This window comes from Panthera tigris, chromosome D1 (genome assembly GCF_018350195.1).
Source record: "Panthera tigris isolate Pti1 chromosome D1, P.tigris_Pti1_mat1.1, whole genome shotgun sequence".
NCBI lineage: Eukaryota > Metazoa > Chordata > Mammalia > Carnivora > Felidae > Panthera > Panthera tigris.
Window position 1 is genome coordinate 62,962,368 of NC_056669.1, and position 17,516 is coordinate 62,979,883.

Genomic DNA, 17,516 nt, shown 5'->3' on the forward strand with positions numbered 1-17,516 from the left:
ATAATAATAGGTACAATTTATTGAGGACTGTGTGTTACAAACTTTATATCATCTTTAGTGCTCATAAAATCCTATTAGGATGGAAATTTGTTATGATCATTTTAAAGATGAAGAAACTGAAAGATTTTTATAACTTGCCCAAGATACTCTAGCCAGTAAAATGTCAGAACCAAGATTAAAATTAAGTCTGTTTAGCACCAAGACCTGTAATTTTCTGCAACTATCTTATTTGGCCCTTTCAGTAAATTTGCACAAATAATCAGATTGTCAGTTGTAAATAGAAGGGGTAAATTCAGATCTGAATAGCAGCTGAGAAGAGATTTCAGCAGGAAGGCTGAAAACATTGCAAGCGATGTTGTGGAGTGAAGTATATTACAGCTGGCATTGTAAAAGCTGTCCTAGGGTGGGGGCGCCTGGGTGGCTCAGTCGGTTGGGTGTCCGACTTCGGCTTGGGTCCTGGTCTCATGGTTCATGAGTTCCAGCCCCACCTCGGGCTCTTGCACTGTCAGTGCAGAACCTGCCTAGGATTCTCTCTCTGCCTCTCTCTCTCTTTCTCTCTCAAAATCAGTAAATAAACTTTAAAAAGATATTTAAAAAGAGATGTCCTATGGTAATAGCCAACAAAACATCTAGTATAAAAAAAAATTAATAGACATACAACAAAACAAAAAACTGTGACCCATTGTCTAGAGAAAAGTCAATAAAAACTGACCTTGAAATGGTCTAGAAGTAGAACTTAGCAAATATTTTATAGCAGCTATTATAAAAGTACTCAGATTCTTAAAGGAAAATATGATCTTAATGAGTGAACGCATAAGTAATCTCAGCAAAGAAATAGAAACTACCAAAAATAACTAAGTGGAAATGGAAAGAACTGGAAAACACAATAACTGAAATGAAAAAGTCACTGCATGGTTTAACAGCAGATTGGCAATAGCAAAAGTGAGTGAATCCTGAAGAACAGAAAAATACTGAATATGAATACAGCTTCAGTATAACACACATGTAACTGGGGTTCCCAAAGGAAAGGAGAGTGAGATTAGGGCAGAAAAAAACCTATGAGGAAATAATGGAACAAAATTTTCCCAAATTTCTTGGAAAATACTGACTTTCAGAAAGGGAAAGCTCAGTTATCCCCAATTAAAATAATAAAGAGAAAACCACACCTAGGCACATCATAGTCAAACAGCTGAAAATCAAAGAAAGAGACACTTGAAAGTGGTCAGAGAAAAGATAAAACACATTATGTACAGATGAATGATATTAAGAATGATGGTTAACTTCCCATCAGAAACAACAGAACCCAGAGGATGGTGAAATATCATCTTTAAAGTACTAAAAGGGGAGAGAATTACCTTAGAATTCTCTGTCCAGTATAGATACTCTTCATAAATGAGGATAAAATAAAAGTATTTCAGATGCATGAAAGCTGAGAAGATTTACTGTCGCTAGAACCGCACTATAAGAAATGCTAAAAGATGTTCTTCAGGCAGAAGGGAAATAGAATTGTATGGAAACTCAGATCTATGGAAAAGAAGGAAGAGCACCAGAAATGGTAAATGTGTGGGTGCATATAAGTAACCTTCTTTTTCATCTCTTAGTTTCCTTAAAAGATAGTTGATAGTCGGGGCGCCTGAGTGGCTCAGTCGGTTGGGTGTCCAACTTTGGCTCAGGTCGTGATCTCACGGTCCGTGAGTTCAAGCCCCGTGTCCGGCTCTGTTCTGTGCTGACAGCTCAGAGCCTGGAGCCTGTTTCAGCTTCTGTGTCTCCCTCTCTACCCCTCCCCTGCTTGCGCTCTGTCTCTGTCTCTCTCAAAAATAAATAAACATTTTAAAAAATGTAAAAAGACAGTTGATAGTTTAAAAATAAAAGTAATAACATTTTTGGCAGAAGTAGAAAATAACCTGGAACGGTAGCAAAAGGATAGGGTGGGAGCAGTGAGTAAAAATTATACTATTGTAAGGTTCTTGGCATTCGTGAAATGTGAACTAGGAATTGGGGAAGGTCAGGCATGAGGTGTGAAGTGGCACAATATTACTTCTAAGTATTGATACATTAAGGAGGCATATTGTTACCCTAGAAAAATCACTCAATAACAATAGCAAAGAGCATAATTTAAAATATATAATATTTTAAATATAAAAATATTTAAGTATGTAAAAGGAAGCAGTAAATGAGCAATAGAGGAATTAAAAAAAAGAGAGACGATTAGAAGACAAATGACAATATGATGGACTTTAAACCAACTGTATGAATAATTACATTAAATGTAAAGTCCTAAGCACTCCAAAAAGTCCTTCAAGACAAAGGGTATTACCAGAGATAGAGAACTGGATATCTCAGTGTTAAAATATTTAATTAATAAAAAAGACATAAAAGTCCTAAATGTGTATGCACCTGAAACCGCTTCAAAATATACAAAGAAAAAGAGGGGCGCCTGGGTGGCTCAGTCGGTTAAGTGTCCAACTTCAGCTCAGGTCACGATCTCACAGCTTGTGGGTTCAAGCTCCGCATTGGGCTCTGCAGTTAAGCGTCCAACTTTGGCTCAGGTCATGATCTCACAGTTTGTGGGTTCAAGCCCCACGTCAGGCTCTGTGCTGACAGCTCAGAGCCTGGAGCCTGCTTCTGATTATACTATTGTATAGTATAGAGGTATCTCCCTCTCTCTCTCCCCTTACCCTGCTCGTTCTCTGTCTTTTTCTCTCAAAAATAAATAAATTAAAAAAATTATAATAAAATAATAAATAAATACAAAAATATACAAAGAAAAAGAATGGATAGAAATGAGGGACAAATAGCAAGTCCAAAATCACTACAGGAGATTTAATACTCCTCTCAATACTTAATAGAACAGGAGAGAGGAAATAAGGATATAGATCTAAATAGCCCTATCAACTATATTTACATTTACAGAACCTCATACCCACCATCTGCAAAATACACTTTCTTTTCAAGTGTATATGGAGCATTCTCCAAGATAAATGATAATGCTGGGCTATAAAATAAGTCTCAACAAATGTCAAAGGATTAAAATTTGTAGAATATTTTCTCTGACTACAATAATAAAACTCAATAACAATAATACACCTAGAAAATTCCCAAATTCTTTGCAATTAAACAACACACTTCTAAATAATTCATGCATCAAAGAAATCACAAGGGAAATTAGAAAATATTTTGAACTGAATAATAAAACAAAACATATCAAAATCTGTGGGATGTAGTTTAAGCAGAGCATTGTGATCAAATGGACTATATCCCCAGAATGTAAAGTTGAGTCAGCATTCAAAAATCAGTATAATTTATGACATTAACAGAATAAATGAGAAAACATGTAAGATCATCTTAGTAGATAAAGAGAATGCATTTGATAAAATTCAACACTATTCATGGTAGCTCTTAGCAGACTAGGAATAGAAGGGAACTTTCACAGTTTGATGAAGGACATCTATTAAAACCTACAGCTAATTATGTACTTAATGGTGAAATATTGAACACTTTATAAGATCAGTCACAAGGCAATAACATCCACTTTCACTGCTTCTATTCAATATTGCACCAGAGGCCCATCAGTGGGTCTCTGGTGCACATCAGTGCACCACAGCAGTGCAATAAGAAAAAGAAATAAAAGATTTTAAAATTGGAAAAGACAAACTAATACTCTCTCTACTGTCATATAACATGATTTTCTTTCTTTTTTTTATTTTTTAAATGTTTGTTTATTTTTTGAGAGAGAGAGCAAGCCAGGGAGGGGCAGAGAGAGAGGGAGAGAGAGAATCCCAAGCAGGCTCTGCGATCTCAAGACAGAGCCTGATGTGGGGCTCAAACTCATGAACTGTGAGATCATGACCTGAGCTGAAATCAAGAGTTGGACACAACCGACTGAACCACCCAGGTGCCCCAACATGATTTTCTACAGAGTATCCTAAGTAATCTACACCATCACCACCAACAACAAAACAACCCTACAAAACTGCTAGAATAAATAAGTGAATTTAATTTAGCAGGGTCATAGGATACAAAGTAAATCTATTGAAATCATAAGTATTTCTATATCCTAGTAACAATTGGCAATCAAAAATTTTAAATATAGCTTAAAATATCATCTGAAAGCTTAAAATATTTAGGAATAAACTTAGATATAAACACTGAAAATCACTAAATATTGCTGAGGTAAAGGAGACAAATAAATGAAGAGATATACCATGTTCATGGGTCAGAGGAGTTAATATCATTACGGAGCTCATTCTCCTCCCCCAGTTGATCTATAGATTCAGTGGAATGCCAATCTAAATCTTCTAAATCTGAGCAGGCTTTTTTTTTTTTTTTTTTTTTTTGTATAAAATGACAGGATTGATAGGCTTATTCTGAGACTTATATGGAAACACAAAAGACCTAGAAGAGACAAAACAACTTTGAAAAAGAAGAATAGGGGCACCTGGGTGGCTCAGTCGGTTAAGCATCCAACTTCAGCTCAAGTCATGGTCTCAGTGTTTGTGGGTTCGAGCCCCACATCGGGCTGTGTACTGACAGCTTGGAGCCTGGAGCCTGCTTCGGATTCTGTGTCTCCTTCTCTCTCTGCCCCTCCCCAACTTGTGCTCTGTCTCTGTTTCTCAAAATAAATAAATGTAAGAAAGGAAGGAAGGAAGGAAGGAAGGAAGGAAGGAAAGAATAAAGTGGAAAGGCTTACACTATTTATTTCAACGCTTACTACAGGGCTATAGTAATCAAGAGAGTGGGGTATTCATATAAGGACATGGGTACAGACAGACTAATGGGAGAAAACAGAGAATCTTATATAATCATATATAGTCAATTGGTTTTCAACGAATGTGCCAAAATAATTCAATGGGGAAATTGGAACAACTACATATCTGTTTGGTGAAAAAAAAGAAACCCTGAATCCTACCCCATGACATACACAAAAATTAATTATAAATCAGTTAAAGACCTAAATGTAAAAGCTAAAATTATAAAACTTTACAAAAAAATGTTAGAGAAAAATCTGTATGACCTTGGTTAGAAGCAATGATTTCTTAGGACACAAATATTGGATTTTGTGAAAATTAAAAACCTATGCCCTTCAAAAGACACTGTTAAGAAAATGAAAAAGTAAGCCATAGACAAAAATACAATACACATATCTGACAAAGGACTTATACCCAGAATACATAAAAAAGCTCTTACAACTCAATAAGAAAACAAACTCCATTTTTAAAAATGGATAAAAGATACTTCACAAAAGAAAGATTAGTGAGTGGTCAACAGCACCTGTGGCAGCATTATTCTGCACAGTCAAAACCTAGAAACAACCTAAATGTCCATCAGCGTGTCAGTGGGTCTACAAGTTGTGGTATTTTTATAATGGACTACTACTCCAATAAAACAGAATAAACTGACACACGTGAAACATGGATGAATATCAGAATCATGCTGAGTGAAAGAAGCCAGACATGCTAAACTACATACAATACGATTCCCCTTACATGAAGTTCTAGAACAAGCAAAGCTAAGCAATAGTGATACAAATCAGATCATATAGAAGTTCCTGGGACAATGTGGCAGGGTACTGACTGCAAAGGGTCATGAGGGAACTTTCTGAGGTGATGAAAATGTTCCAAATATCATTGGAGTAGCGGTTACATAGGTGTGCACATTTGTTAGAACTCGTGAGCTACACATTTAAAATGTGTACATTTTATTTTACATAAGTCATAGTTTAACACTGACTTCACAGAAGTGTGTGTGTGAGAACTCCTCTCTCTTGACTGTGATGACTGCACTTACCCCCTATTGTGTCAGATCAGGCTCCCATCCGTCCCAGCTTCCAAACTTCCTGTTGTTAACAAATAATTGGTCACAGAAATAGGATTTTCAGGGAGAAGGAAGAAGAAATCACTCGCTTTTAGGGAGGGTGTGGGGGAGACAGAACAATATACTCAGACGTGACAAAGTCCCAGCACATCCGGTGTACAAAATTCCTTTAGAACCCTGTGTGTGCCCGAAGTAAACCCAGGGAAGCAGGAATAGGAAGAACAGGTGACACCATCATGTGCGCACCTGCATGTCCTCACTGTCAGTCTTCATGTCCCACAGACCCAGAGAAGACCTGCCAGCCAGTGTTGGAGACTTTGCGCCAGGCCATAGATGGCACGGTGTATGCCCACAGCACCTTGGAATTGCAGATGCTGCAGCCTCTAGTCAACTTCCTAGCCACTGCCACAGTACCAGGCTTCTGTGAGCTCCCACTGTGCCCACGTCTCTTTAGACTCTTCACAGTGCTGGCCCTGGGTAGCATGACCCAGGCCATCCTTCTGAGCAGGCATACACCTAGCATCCAGGCCTGGCTTGAGCGCTTCCCCTCTGTGGAACGGGAGGGGGTTCTAGCGAAAGCCCTGGTCCGGGCCTCAGTGGAGGCCTGGGAGGCTGTGGGAAACTGCTTTATGCCTTCCCCGCTCCACCCACATTACCGCTTTTCCCTGCACTCTGTGAGCCAACTACTGGGCAGCTTGCAGCTGCTGCCAACCAGGATGGGCTCCCGGGGTTTTCTGGATGTTCCCAAACATCAGGAGCACTTGCACCGGGTGTCAGGCTTACGTGGCACCCGCCTGACAGTCATGATGGCCACACGTAACATGGTGCGTCTTTGGTTGCATGAGGCACAGAGGACATTTTGTGATCGGCTGGATAGCCCTAGAGAACGCTCCTACTGTGCCAACCTGCTCCTAGAAGTAGCTCAGAGTGTCTTCTGCTGTGAGCCAGCACCCCAGCATGGGGGCAAGGGCTATGAGGAGGAGGAAGAAAATGAGGAGGAGAGGGTGCCCGAAGTGGAATCTGAAGGGGAGTTGGCCCAGTGGGAGGACTTAAGCAACAGTGGCAGTGAGACAGAGGAGGAGGACGACCCTTATGGCCTTCAGGTCACCACAGGCTCACCCTCCAATGATTCAGGTCTAGCACCTTCCACAGCACCAGTAAAGAAGGAAAGCACAGAAATTATAAGTCAGGATGCAAGCCAGAATGAAGGCACAAAAACCTGCAGCTGCAAACTTCAGTTAAACAGAAACAAGAGTTGGTGGCAGAAAACCGCCCAGATGGACCTGGTTTCTCCTCTGTTGCTACCAGTGCTACTACTCTGCCCCTGGGAAAAGCCCTCTGACCTGGTCTTCAGTCAGGAGCTGACACTAGGGTCCAACTCTGAGAGCCCCAGCCTGTACCTGGAACGGCAGTGGGAGAGCCTGGAGGAGCAGCTGTCCACCACAGCCTCTCAGCTGAAGTTGAACGCCTCCCTTGCCTCTTGCCACGCCATGGCCATGCACGTGGCCCGTCTGGTCCGGGTGCTGGCCAGGCCTCGGCAGCACGGCATACTGCTCTCAGGGGCTTTGGGTACTGGGCGCCGTACTGCCATCACTCTGGCAGCTAGCATTTATCAGGCCCGCCTCTTCCATCTGCCATCTGGCTCAGAGGAGGCCATTCTCCAGTGTCTACGGGATGCTAGCTGGCATGCTGGCATGTTAGGCCAGCCAGTGGCCCTGCTGGTGCCCAAGGGTGTGGATCTTACTACCCTTCATCGTCTGCTGGCCCTGGCAACCTCGGGCAGTTTCCCTGACCAGTATACAGAGGCAGATCTGGAAAGTATTGAAGAACATCTCCCCAAGGAGAACCTTAGTGTCAAGCAGAACATCAAGAAGGAAGTGCTGTTGCACAGGTGAGGCCAAGAACCCCATACTAGGAACTGCTTTGCTCTTGCTCTGTCCTGGCCAAAAGGCCAAAAAGAAATCTAAGAGCTGCTGTGAGAGCTCAGATCAGGGATAAGGGGTCAGGTTTGGGGTTGGGACCTCGATGGGCAAACAGGGATAAAGGGGAGGACAGTATCTGAGCTCCTGGCCCACAGGTTCTACCAGCAAGTGTGCAACCACCTGCACATGTTCATCCTGATTGGAGATGACCAGGCCCACAAACAGCTGCCCTCGACCCTTTACCTGAGGCTTCTTCAACTGGCCATTGCTAGCATTGACCGCTATGAACCCTGGGACCAAGACTCCCTGATCAGTGTGGTCCGGCACTACCTGGAGGGTGCTCAGAATCCATCCATTGATGATGGTGAGCCCTTTTTACTGTTCTCACTACACATCCCAACCAAGTTTTAATGAGGATTCAGGTCAGTCTCTCTCTCTCCCTAGAACCTAGTGACCCCCTTCACCTTTTCTGCCCCTTTTCCTAAGTCAGAAGAGGGTCCCTTTTCTTTCCCATTCCCCCACAAGTTCACAAGCCCAGGCTAAAGTCATGCCCATTTCAGACTCCTTGAAGTGCCCAGACCTCCAGGCGTCAATTCCCAGTGTGGCCAAAGCCATGGCTCTCATCCACCTTTCGGCTGCCAGCTACCATGGACACCTATGCCCTGAGTTGCCACTAGTCACCCCCAAGACATTCCTAGACTTTCTGGACACCTTCGTGCTGCTGCAGCAACAGATGACTCTGCAGATTAAGAAGAAGGCCCAACGGTAAGTGGCCCCATTTCCTGCACTGTACCTCCTGCTTCCTTGGGTCCACTAATTGGTATATTGTTTCTCCAGGATCCAGAATGCCCTGGAAAATCTGAGAATGCTTATGGAGAAGCACAATGCCCACACCAACTTTGTCTTTAACTTGGAACAGTTGCTGAAAAGTTCCCGCAAGGTAAAGGGGGAGAAGATTGTGAGGTATGCACAGTAGGGTCAAAGCAGGAGACCAAAGGGGGATTTTGGAGGGACCACCCAAACCGAACCTAAGGGTTTTTTTTTTTAAGTTTATTTTTATTTATTTTGAGAGAGAGATAGAGAGAAAGCAGGGGAGGGGAAGAGGGCAAAGGAGACAGAATCCCAACAGTGCAGAGCCCAGTCGCGGGGCTCGAACTCATGAGCTGTGAGATCATGACCTGAGCTAAAATCAAGAGCCAGACACTTCATACCTACTGAGCCAGGCACCTCTGAACCTCAGTTCTTATCTCTTAAGAGTACTCCTTTCCTCAGGGGAATCTCTTTAGTCTCTGCTATCACCTCCTTTAGAGCTTAGGCTCAAGGTTGCCCATGGCACAGCTGACATCAGGCCGATTCTTCTAAACACATGAAACCCCAGTGTCTTCTTCTGGTTTCCTCAGTATGTACCTTGACTATGGGAAGTTCAGTGTACTCCCCAAAATCTCCATGGATTCCCAACGGAAACAGGGCAGAGATTATACTCTCATGATCACCTCTACTCTTATCTCTTCTTCTCCTGGATTCTCTATCATGACTCGTTAGCACACCTCTTATAGCCATCCTGTTCTCCCATATAGCTTTGTCTCTGTACCTCTTCCCTCCACAAAAGCACTGACTATACAAGGCTCTTGTGTCCACCGAGTAAATGTGGATGGGCGATGGCAGTGGGTCAATTTAGATTTTAGACCAGACCAGAGACTGGAATGGTACACTAGACCTCAATGTCCTGAATTTCTTTAGTCACCCTCCACAGGGCATTTCCCAGTAACCAGCTCTTCTCTTCTCCTCCCTCTCCCCGTGCCCATTCACAATGCTATTCAACCACTCCACTTTTCCTTTAGAACTCTCCCAATACAATTCTCATGTAACAAGAGATATTTTTCTCATCCAAACTTAAATCTCATTTTGTTCTTAATAAGAGAGAATTCCAAAATAGCTTTTCTTTTTATTCCTGCTACACAAGGCTTTGGTGAAGGTTCAGGGATAACTGCAGAGAAGTGAACTAGTGGTCAACTCACTAGTTCAAATGGGTTGGACAAAAGGACAAATACTTCCCCTCAACTGGGATTTCGGGCCATACAGCTCCCAGTGGCCAGTCTGTCTCTTTTGATGGGTGCCTCAGGGATATCACCCGGTGCTGTGCAACTCTAGGGGCATGGCTTCCATTGTGTCTACATGCATGGTTGTCAACGTGTTCTCTGTAAATGATGTTGGAGTTCTCACGGTACTGATACCCTCCTACCATCCACCACCAAGGGTCACTAGCTTAGATAAAACTTCAGGGCTCATTAAGGTGAAAACAAAACAAAACAAAACAAAACAAAACAAAACAAAACAAAAAAGTTCACAGAGGGACAGGAATGCCCATTCAAGTGTTTTCCAAATTCCAGTGTCTTGTGTTGGGTCCTGCCATTTCCCAAAGTGATTAATACCAGGAATTGTTGATCTGATTTAAAGGTGCTACTATTCTTTGAGTCAGTTATATCAGAGCACAACATAAGAAACCCAAAAATCTGAATAAGAGATGTTCATAGTGGATGCGCCTGGCTGATTCAGTTAGAAAAGCATGTGACTCTTGATCTCAGGGGTTTTGAGTTCGAGCCCCGCACTGGGTGTAGAGATTACTTAAAAATAAAACCTTAGAGAGAGAGAGGGAGAGAGAGGTTCATAGTGTCAGAGGCATTCAATGTCAGATCCTTTGCCCATTCACTCAACAGCTGTAATAGTGTGTACTTCTTTCAGTGTTCCCCACACCAGGAAATGGCATCACCATCCATTTAGTCACTTAAGCCAAATCCCAGGAGTCATTCTGGAGCCCTCCATCTCCCTTTTCTCTCATATTCCACTGGTTCATTTATTCATTATTGTACTCTACAACAATTAAGGGAACTCCACTTTTTTTCTATCCAGCCACTCATTGATATTTATGTCTGTGTCTACATCGATGTCTATATCTAGATAGATAGGTCACTAGAATCCTTGCCAAAACTTTCTGAGGTGGCTATCCTTTTTCCCATTTTATAGATGAGAAAAGTAAGACCCAGAGAGGTTAGGATGAGGATTAAATGACATCTTACTTGGAAAGCATTTAAAAGTGCTGGCACAGGGGCGCCTGGGTGGCTCAGTCAGTTAAGCGGCTGACTTCAGCTCAGGTCGTGATCTCGCGGTTCATGGATTCAGGCCCCGCGTCGGGCTCTGTGCTGACAGCTCTGAGCCTGGAGCCTGCTTTGGATTCTGTGTCTCCCTCTCTCTCTTCCCCTCCCCCATCACGCTCTGTCTTTCTCTATCTCTCAAAAATGAATAAATGTTAAAAAAAATTTTTTTAAGTGCTGGCACATAGTAAGAGTTCAATAAATGATAGCTCCTCCTAATTAAGAAAGATAAGGCACTGTCATTGCCTTCATGGTGCCTAGTTTACTGGAACATATAGACTCAGCTAGGCAATTACTGTTACTGTGATAACAGTGTGTTATCACAAAGTCCAGGGAGCTCTGAAGTATCAAGACTTTCTAGAGAAAGCAAAGTGCCACAGTGAGTAGCACAGAGCCATGTGTAGAACACGGCAAGCACTAAAAATCATTCCTTAAATATGTAAAGAAATGAATGAAGTGCACCAAAGTTGATGCCTGGAGGTTAGCTAGGATTTGGCGTAAAAGGGAGTGGGGGTGGGTGGGAAGACTGTCACAGGCTGAAGCAAAAGCATGGGCAAAGGCCCAGAAGCAGGAGAATGTGTGTCACGTTGGAGGAGCTGAAAGTCAGGAATGGCTGGGAGACTGGGGTGCTGGGGCAAGGACAGACACAAGGTTAGAAAGCGGAGTTGAGGTCTCCTGGGCACAGAGTCCTCGTAAACCAACTGGGAGAGTTGGCAAATGTTCTGAAACATGATGATGATGGTATTTGGCTACGGCATGGAGAGCAGAGGAGAAGAAGGGGGTAAGAGTGGAAACTGAGATGCAGTGAGGTAGCAGACATGATGGACATGTGGGAGGTAGAACAGAAAGGCCTTGAAGATGGGTTGGGTTTGGGGGAATAGAAGAGATGGAGCCAGGGTAACAATGAGATTTTCTTCCTTGGGAAACTGTGTTTTGCCACAGTTCTCTGTGAAAAAGAACGGGTGAGGAGATGAGTAAGATTGCAAGAGATCTGGCAGGGCACAGCGAATATGTTGTTCATTCGTGGGCATGTGGGCTCTGAGGGGCCTGTGAGGCATTGAAGAGGAGATTGCCATGAAGCAGATGGACACATGGATGTGAGGCTCAGGAAAAAAAATCTGGCTAGAGATAGCAATTTGAGAGTTGTTAAAATTTAAGTGGTAATGAAAGGCATGAGATTAGGGAGGGCACATAGAAGTGTAGGATGAGAAGGTAAGGGGGCCCTGAAACATTGCTGTGGAATACTGAAGGGATGGTAGAGGAGAAGACTGAGTAAGAGCAGCCATAGAAGTTGGAGAAAGCCAAAGGAGTACACGGGGTCATGAAAGTCAAGGGAGGACAATGTTTCAAGAGGGAGGGAACTGCCTTGTATGACAAATGCCACTAATGGGTCAAGTAAGATAGAGTATGGCATAATGGTTAAGCATGTGGGCTTCAGAGTCAGACTGCCTGGGCCTGTGTGGCAGTTCAGGAGAAGCAGTCACCCACTGGGAGCTGCATCACCAAGTGTGTAAGTCATAGACCAGTAAGTGATAGTTCCAGGGCCCAGTCTTTGTGGCCTACATGGAGTTCAACTAGCTCCTCCTGACTATCAAGTGAGGAGTATGCTGCAGTCCCAAGCCCACAGGGCTCCCCTTGGGGTAAGCCCACCTGGCCCAGGATCTGGAGCTGCAGTGCCTGGACCTCTGTTTGCAGAACCTCCACATACTTCAGCAGCAGCTCCAGCAAGACAAGCTGCTGTATAGGCGGCAGCTGGCGGAGTGTCAGCAGCAGGAGGACCTCATCAAGAACCTGACCAAGCAGCGGGATGCCCTGCGGGCTCAGTATGAGGCTTTCCTGGAGCAGGTGGGGTCTTGCTGCTGCCTGCCCTGTGCTGCTCTTCTCTTGGGAGGGGACAACACTTCACAGGATGCCCAGAGGAAAGAATGGGGTGACTTGTCATGGAGTCTCGTGGGGGAGGGGCAAAGTAGGATGGCTTGAGGAATGGTCCCTCATGGGAACTCCTAAGAAGAGGTGATCACTCCTGGCAACACATTGAAGGAAGAGGACACTTTGGAAATTCACTTCAAGAGTGCATATCTCATTTAGATGGGCAAGGCATTCCTGGGGCCTCTGAGCCAGCTGCAGGTAGCCGACTTTGAGGAGCTACGGAGCTATCGAGTACCACCGGAATCTGTGGTCCGGGTGACCGACGCCCTGTGCGATCTGTTCCACTGTGAAACAGGCTGGACCAGCGCCAAGCAGCTCTTATGCACCGAGGATTTTTATCAGGTAGGGAATGTGGAGCACGATGGAGGAGGAGAGCAGAGGCACAAAGGGGAGACTTGGCAGAGCGAGGCTGTTAGGGCCAGGTCCAGAACACCTGTGTCTGCCCCTACCCCTCTTAACACATTTTCCCAGGAGCTGGTGTTCTTCCCCAAGGAGAAGATGACAGACTCCGAGATGATAAAGTTAGCCCAAGCTCTGAAGGCTCCAGGTATGAGTGATGCAGCTCTGCGGGCAGTAAGCATACCTGCAGCGAGCCTGGCGGCCTGGCTCTGGGCCGTCCTGCGCTATGGGCTGGCACAGCGTCGGGGACTGCCCACGGGCCTGCTGCTGCGGCAGATAGAGGCCACGCTGGCTCGGGAGCAGGCCCTCCTGGGCCACCGCCAGTTCCAGGCCCAGGAGACCCTGGAGCACAAACTGGATCTGGCCAACAAGCTGGAAGACTCCTGGGTTTCGCACAACCGTGTCATGGAGAATCTCATTCGCGCTCAATGTGGCCAATATCACAAGTGGCCCATAAAGTCTGCACTGCTCACACCTATGCAGTCCTGGACTACAGAGCTCCAGGTAACCAGCTCCTGCCCCGGTCTTCCCCCAAAGCTCATTTCTGTCCCACTGACCCCAACAACTCTGCTCCTCCCTGCACCCTCACTGCCTCCCTTTGTCCCACTGCCCTCCTTGCCATGCTTTCCTGCATACCCTGCTTCACGCCCTCTCTACCAGACCCTCTCTGCCTGCACCCTCCTCGCTGGCCTACATGCCCTCTGTTCTTCCCTTCCACACCAGAAGTTGAAGGGGCACTGCACGACTATGTTCGGGGATGCCCTTCTGTGTTCAGCTGCCATCATCTACCTGGGTCCTTTCCCAGCACTGCGGCGCCAGGAGCTACTGGACAAGTGGCTGGCTCTGTGCAGGGGCTTCCAGGAGCCCCTGGGCCCAGATGATGTGAAACAGGCCCTGAAGCAGAAGCAGAAATCTGCCATCATGCCACCAAAGAACCCCCTGCTCTCCACACGCTCTCCCTTCAACCTTCTGACCCTGCTTAGCTCCAAATCTGAACAGTTCCAGTGGGACCGAGACCTGAAGCCCCAGGCAAAGTCAGCCCGCCTGGCAGGTCTGCTCCTGCGAAGTCACACCCACTACTCCAGCTTCCGCTGGCCTCTGCTGCTTGACCCTAGCAACCAGGCCCCTATCTGGCTGAACCCACTGCCTCTGCAAGAGACTAGATGCCTGGCCCCAGGTCCAGGTAAAGTGCAGATATAAAGCCAGGGATAATGAACATAATGCTTCTCCTTCTCAGGTATCTGAACCGCCAGCACTCAGCCACAGGTGGTCCTCCCTTTCATAATAAAGACACTAAATTTTTGTAGCCAGCGTATCCTAGATTTCAGCAGCCTACATGATATTAATAAATTAGGTCACATTTGCATCTTGGGGCCTATACTGTAATGATTCTGACTTTACATGTCTGACCAGTCCATGATCTTCCACTTCCTTGGTCTGCTCAGCACTCTTAGAAACTTGGCCTACAACTCGGAGCCTTCCTTACTGTCGGAATTTATCCCATGTTCAGGAATTCTGGGGAAATATTTCTATTATCTCTGCCTGGAGCAGAGACCTATCTGGGTCGAGTGTCAGAAGGAGGTGTTTCCTAGGGGAAGGAAGCAAGGGTATTGGGTAGGGGAAGGAGAAAATGATGTTTATTTCCCAGAAGGGGTTGGGAGTTGCACTGGGGACAGTAATAGATATCTACAATGGAAGGTACATAATAAAGCAGTCTGTAATATGGGCTCTATAATCCGACTGTCTGGGTCAAATACCTGTTCTTTGCTAGCTATGCAAACTAAGACATGGTACTTAATCTCTCTAAGCCAAAATTTATTTGACAATAAAATTAGCATCTTAATTATACCCATCTTACAAAACATCGTATTAAGTGAGATAATTTATGTAAAAGGGGTTCACATAGTGCCTAAAAATAATTTCTCAAAAATTTTAGTATTACTACTAATGTATTACTGCTACCATTATTACATTCCATCCCTTGGCTGTGCAGCATAACCTTCCATTGTGCCCATACACCATTATGAAAATACACAGTATATAACTATCACATGTGCAACTATAAGTAAATTTACACCCTTTCTAGTAAGGGACACAATGAAGAAACATCTAGCTGCAGCATCCAATTCTGAGTCCAGGAGCTGTGAACAGTGTTCATTGTTCTTGATCAGAGTTAGATGTGGCTCTTTGTGATTCTATAACCTATGGCACAGTACACTCTCAATCTCACCATAGCAGTACATCCAATATGCAGAGTGAAGCAAAATCAAATCAAGATAACTACAGTAAACTTCCTGTTTAGAAACTGGATAAGGGTAAGAAACACACACTTATCTAATTAGTCTTTAGCATGTACTGTGTAATGCTAGACAGAGATAGGAAGGCAAATGATTAGCATCACTTCACTGGCTATAGAGTGAGTTCTTGGGACAGCCACTTCAGCTGTCCTGTGTTCTAATGAACAGTATGATGTTCCTTGTCCATTGTACCCAGGGCTATCTGTGAAAGGAACATTGGTCAAGAATCCTGTTTGTAGCTATTCAGCCATACATAGCCACTCCTATCGGAACGGGATGGGGGCTTAGGATTTGTCTTCAAATTAAGCAAACACTGATCACTTGTTACCAGATGGAGGATTTTCTGGCTAATTCCACTAAATCTCTCATCTTCTTTCCTTCAGATTTCATCTATAAGGATTCTGTTAGCTATTAACCAATGCCAGAAATCTTGGTACACTCTCATTCTTGAATTTAAACCCTATTTTCTGTCTTCTCTCTTAACATTGGTTCTGGGGGCTTGAGCAATTCCACTAAGATTTAATTGCTATCCAGCTAAACCTTGGCCTTCAGCTCAGAGCTGTAGTAAGAAAATAGTTTGAGTAGTGAGCTCAGGGTAATTGGCCATGGAACATAGCCCCGAATACTTGGGGGCTGTATCCAAATCAAAAGGGGAAGGGAGACTATTAAATTTGTCAAGCAGAGAATGCATAAAGAGAAGTGCTTGAGATGGATCTGGAAAATTACCTTCCCTGATTTTCCAGCCTCTTCCAATAGCCAGTAATTTCCTATTCCATGCAACATGAGGTAGATAACCATCTTTACAAATCAGCAAGGTGCATGAGTATCTGAACATTTGTGGTCTGAAATTGCTTGATATGAGCAGAAAGGAATTTTCTTACAGTTTTTTTTTCCTGAGGGTTGTTCCTCTCATCTAAGTAGAGAAGTAGCCAGCATGCCTTCTTCTAAATCCACTGAAGTTCAGTGAGCATATGGTCCAAATCCCATGAGATAAACCAACTTCTTACCCACCACACAGATTAGTAGGGAAAAGAAAAATCCTCATTGCCTCCCCACTAACTCGCTGTATCAGTTAGAAATGCTATCACTATCAGTAACAAAAGCCCAACTTACCATGGCTTAAGACATAAGGATTTATTTATCTCACATTATAAGAAGTACTGAGATAAGCAGGCACCAGCCTTCAGTGTTGCCTTCAAGTACCCAGATCCTTCTGTCTTTCTGCTCAATAATCCCTAGCATGTTGGCTTATCACATTATAGTGGGTTAAATGTAGTGGGTTGAGTCCTAACCCACAGAACCTCTATGTTAAAGAGTCTTGCAGATATAATTAAGAACCTTGAAATGAGATTACCCTACATTATCTGGGTTGGCCCTAAATCAGTGAGAAGTGTCCTTAGAAAAAAGAGAAGGCATAGGGACAGAAAGTAAAGACCTCATGAAGAGGGAGACAGACAGTGGAGTTATGTAGTCACAAGCCAAGGAACTCCTGGAACCACCAGAAGCTGGAGGAGGCAAGGAAGGAGTCTTTTCTAAAAGCTTCAGAGAGAGTGCTCGCTTCGGCAGCACATATACTAAAAGCTTCAGAGAGAGTACAGCTTTCTCAACACCTTGACTGTGGACTTCTGGCCTCCAGAACTATGAGGAAATAAGTTCCTGGTTTTTCCAGCCACCATATTTGGGTGCTATCCTTCCAAGCATCATGTCAGAGTTGCTGCTAGCCATTTCTGTCCCTTTCATCAGGAAAACAAAAGATCTTCCAGAAATCTGAACAGCTACATGTGGTAGGCAGAGTTTTGGCCCCCGTCATCTTTGTCCTCTATTTTTACTCCTATGATTATGTTACATGGCACAAAAGACTCTGCAGATGTAACTAAGATTACTAATCAATTGACCGTAATAAAGAGATATCCTGGGGTTGCCTGGTGGCTCAGTCAGTTAAGCATCCAACTCTTGATCTTGGCTCAGGTCATGATCTCAGGGTTCGTGAGTTTGAGCCTAGA

General features: G+C 44.3%; 1 protein-coding gene across 16 annotated transcripts in view; it reads left to right on the forward strand.

Annotated features, from left to right (window-relative positions):
• Positions 1 to 17,516, forward strand: part of DNHD1 (dynein heavy chain domain 1) — a 92,771-nt gene that overhangs the window by 67,995 nt on the left and 7,260 nt on the right. For 14 of the 16 annotated variants that reach the window (XM_042958753.1, XM_042958746.1, XM_042958747.1 and 11 more), the window contains 8 exons: positions 6,097 to 7,705; positions 7,892 to 8,100; positions 8,297 to 8,501; positions 8,574 to 8,676; positions 12,584 to 12,733; positions 12,977 to 13,159; positions 13,289 to 13,720; positions 13,940 to 14,399. In XM_042958753.1, coding sequence (XP_042814687.1) covers positions 6,097 to 7,705; positions 7,892 to 8,100; positions 8,297 to 8,501; positions 8,574 to 8,676; positions 12,584 to 12,733; positions 12,977 to 13,159; positions 13,289 to 13,720; positions 13,940 to 14,399 — 3,351 coding nt within the window. Of the gene's footprint in view, positions 1 to 6,096; positions 7,706 to 7,891; positions 8,101 to 8,296; positions 8,502 to 8,573; positions 8,677 to 12,583; positions 12,734 to 12,976; positions 13,160 to 13,288; positions 13,721 to 13,939; positions 14,400 to 17,516 lie in introns of those variants that run through there. The other 2 variants (XR_006208426.1, XM_042958760.1) reach the window with 2 other exon arrangements.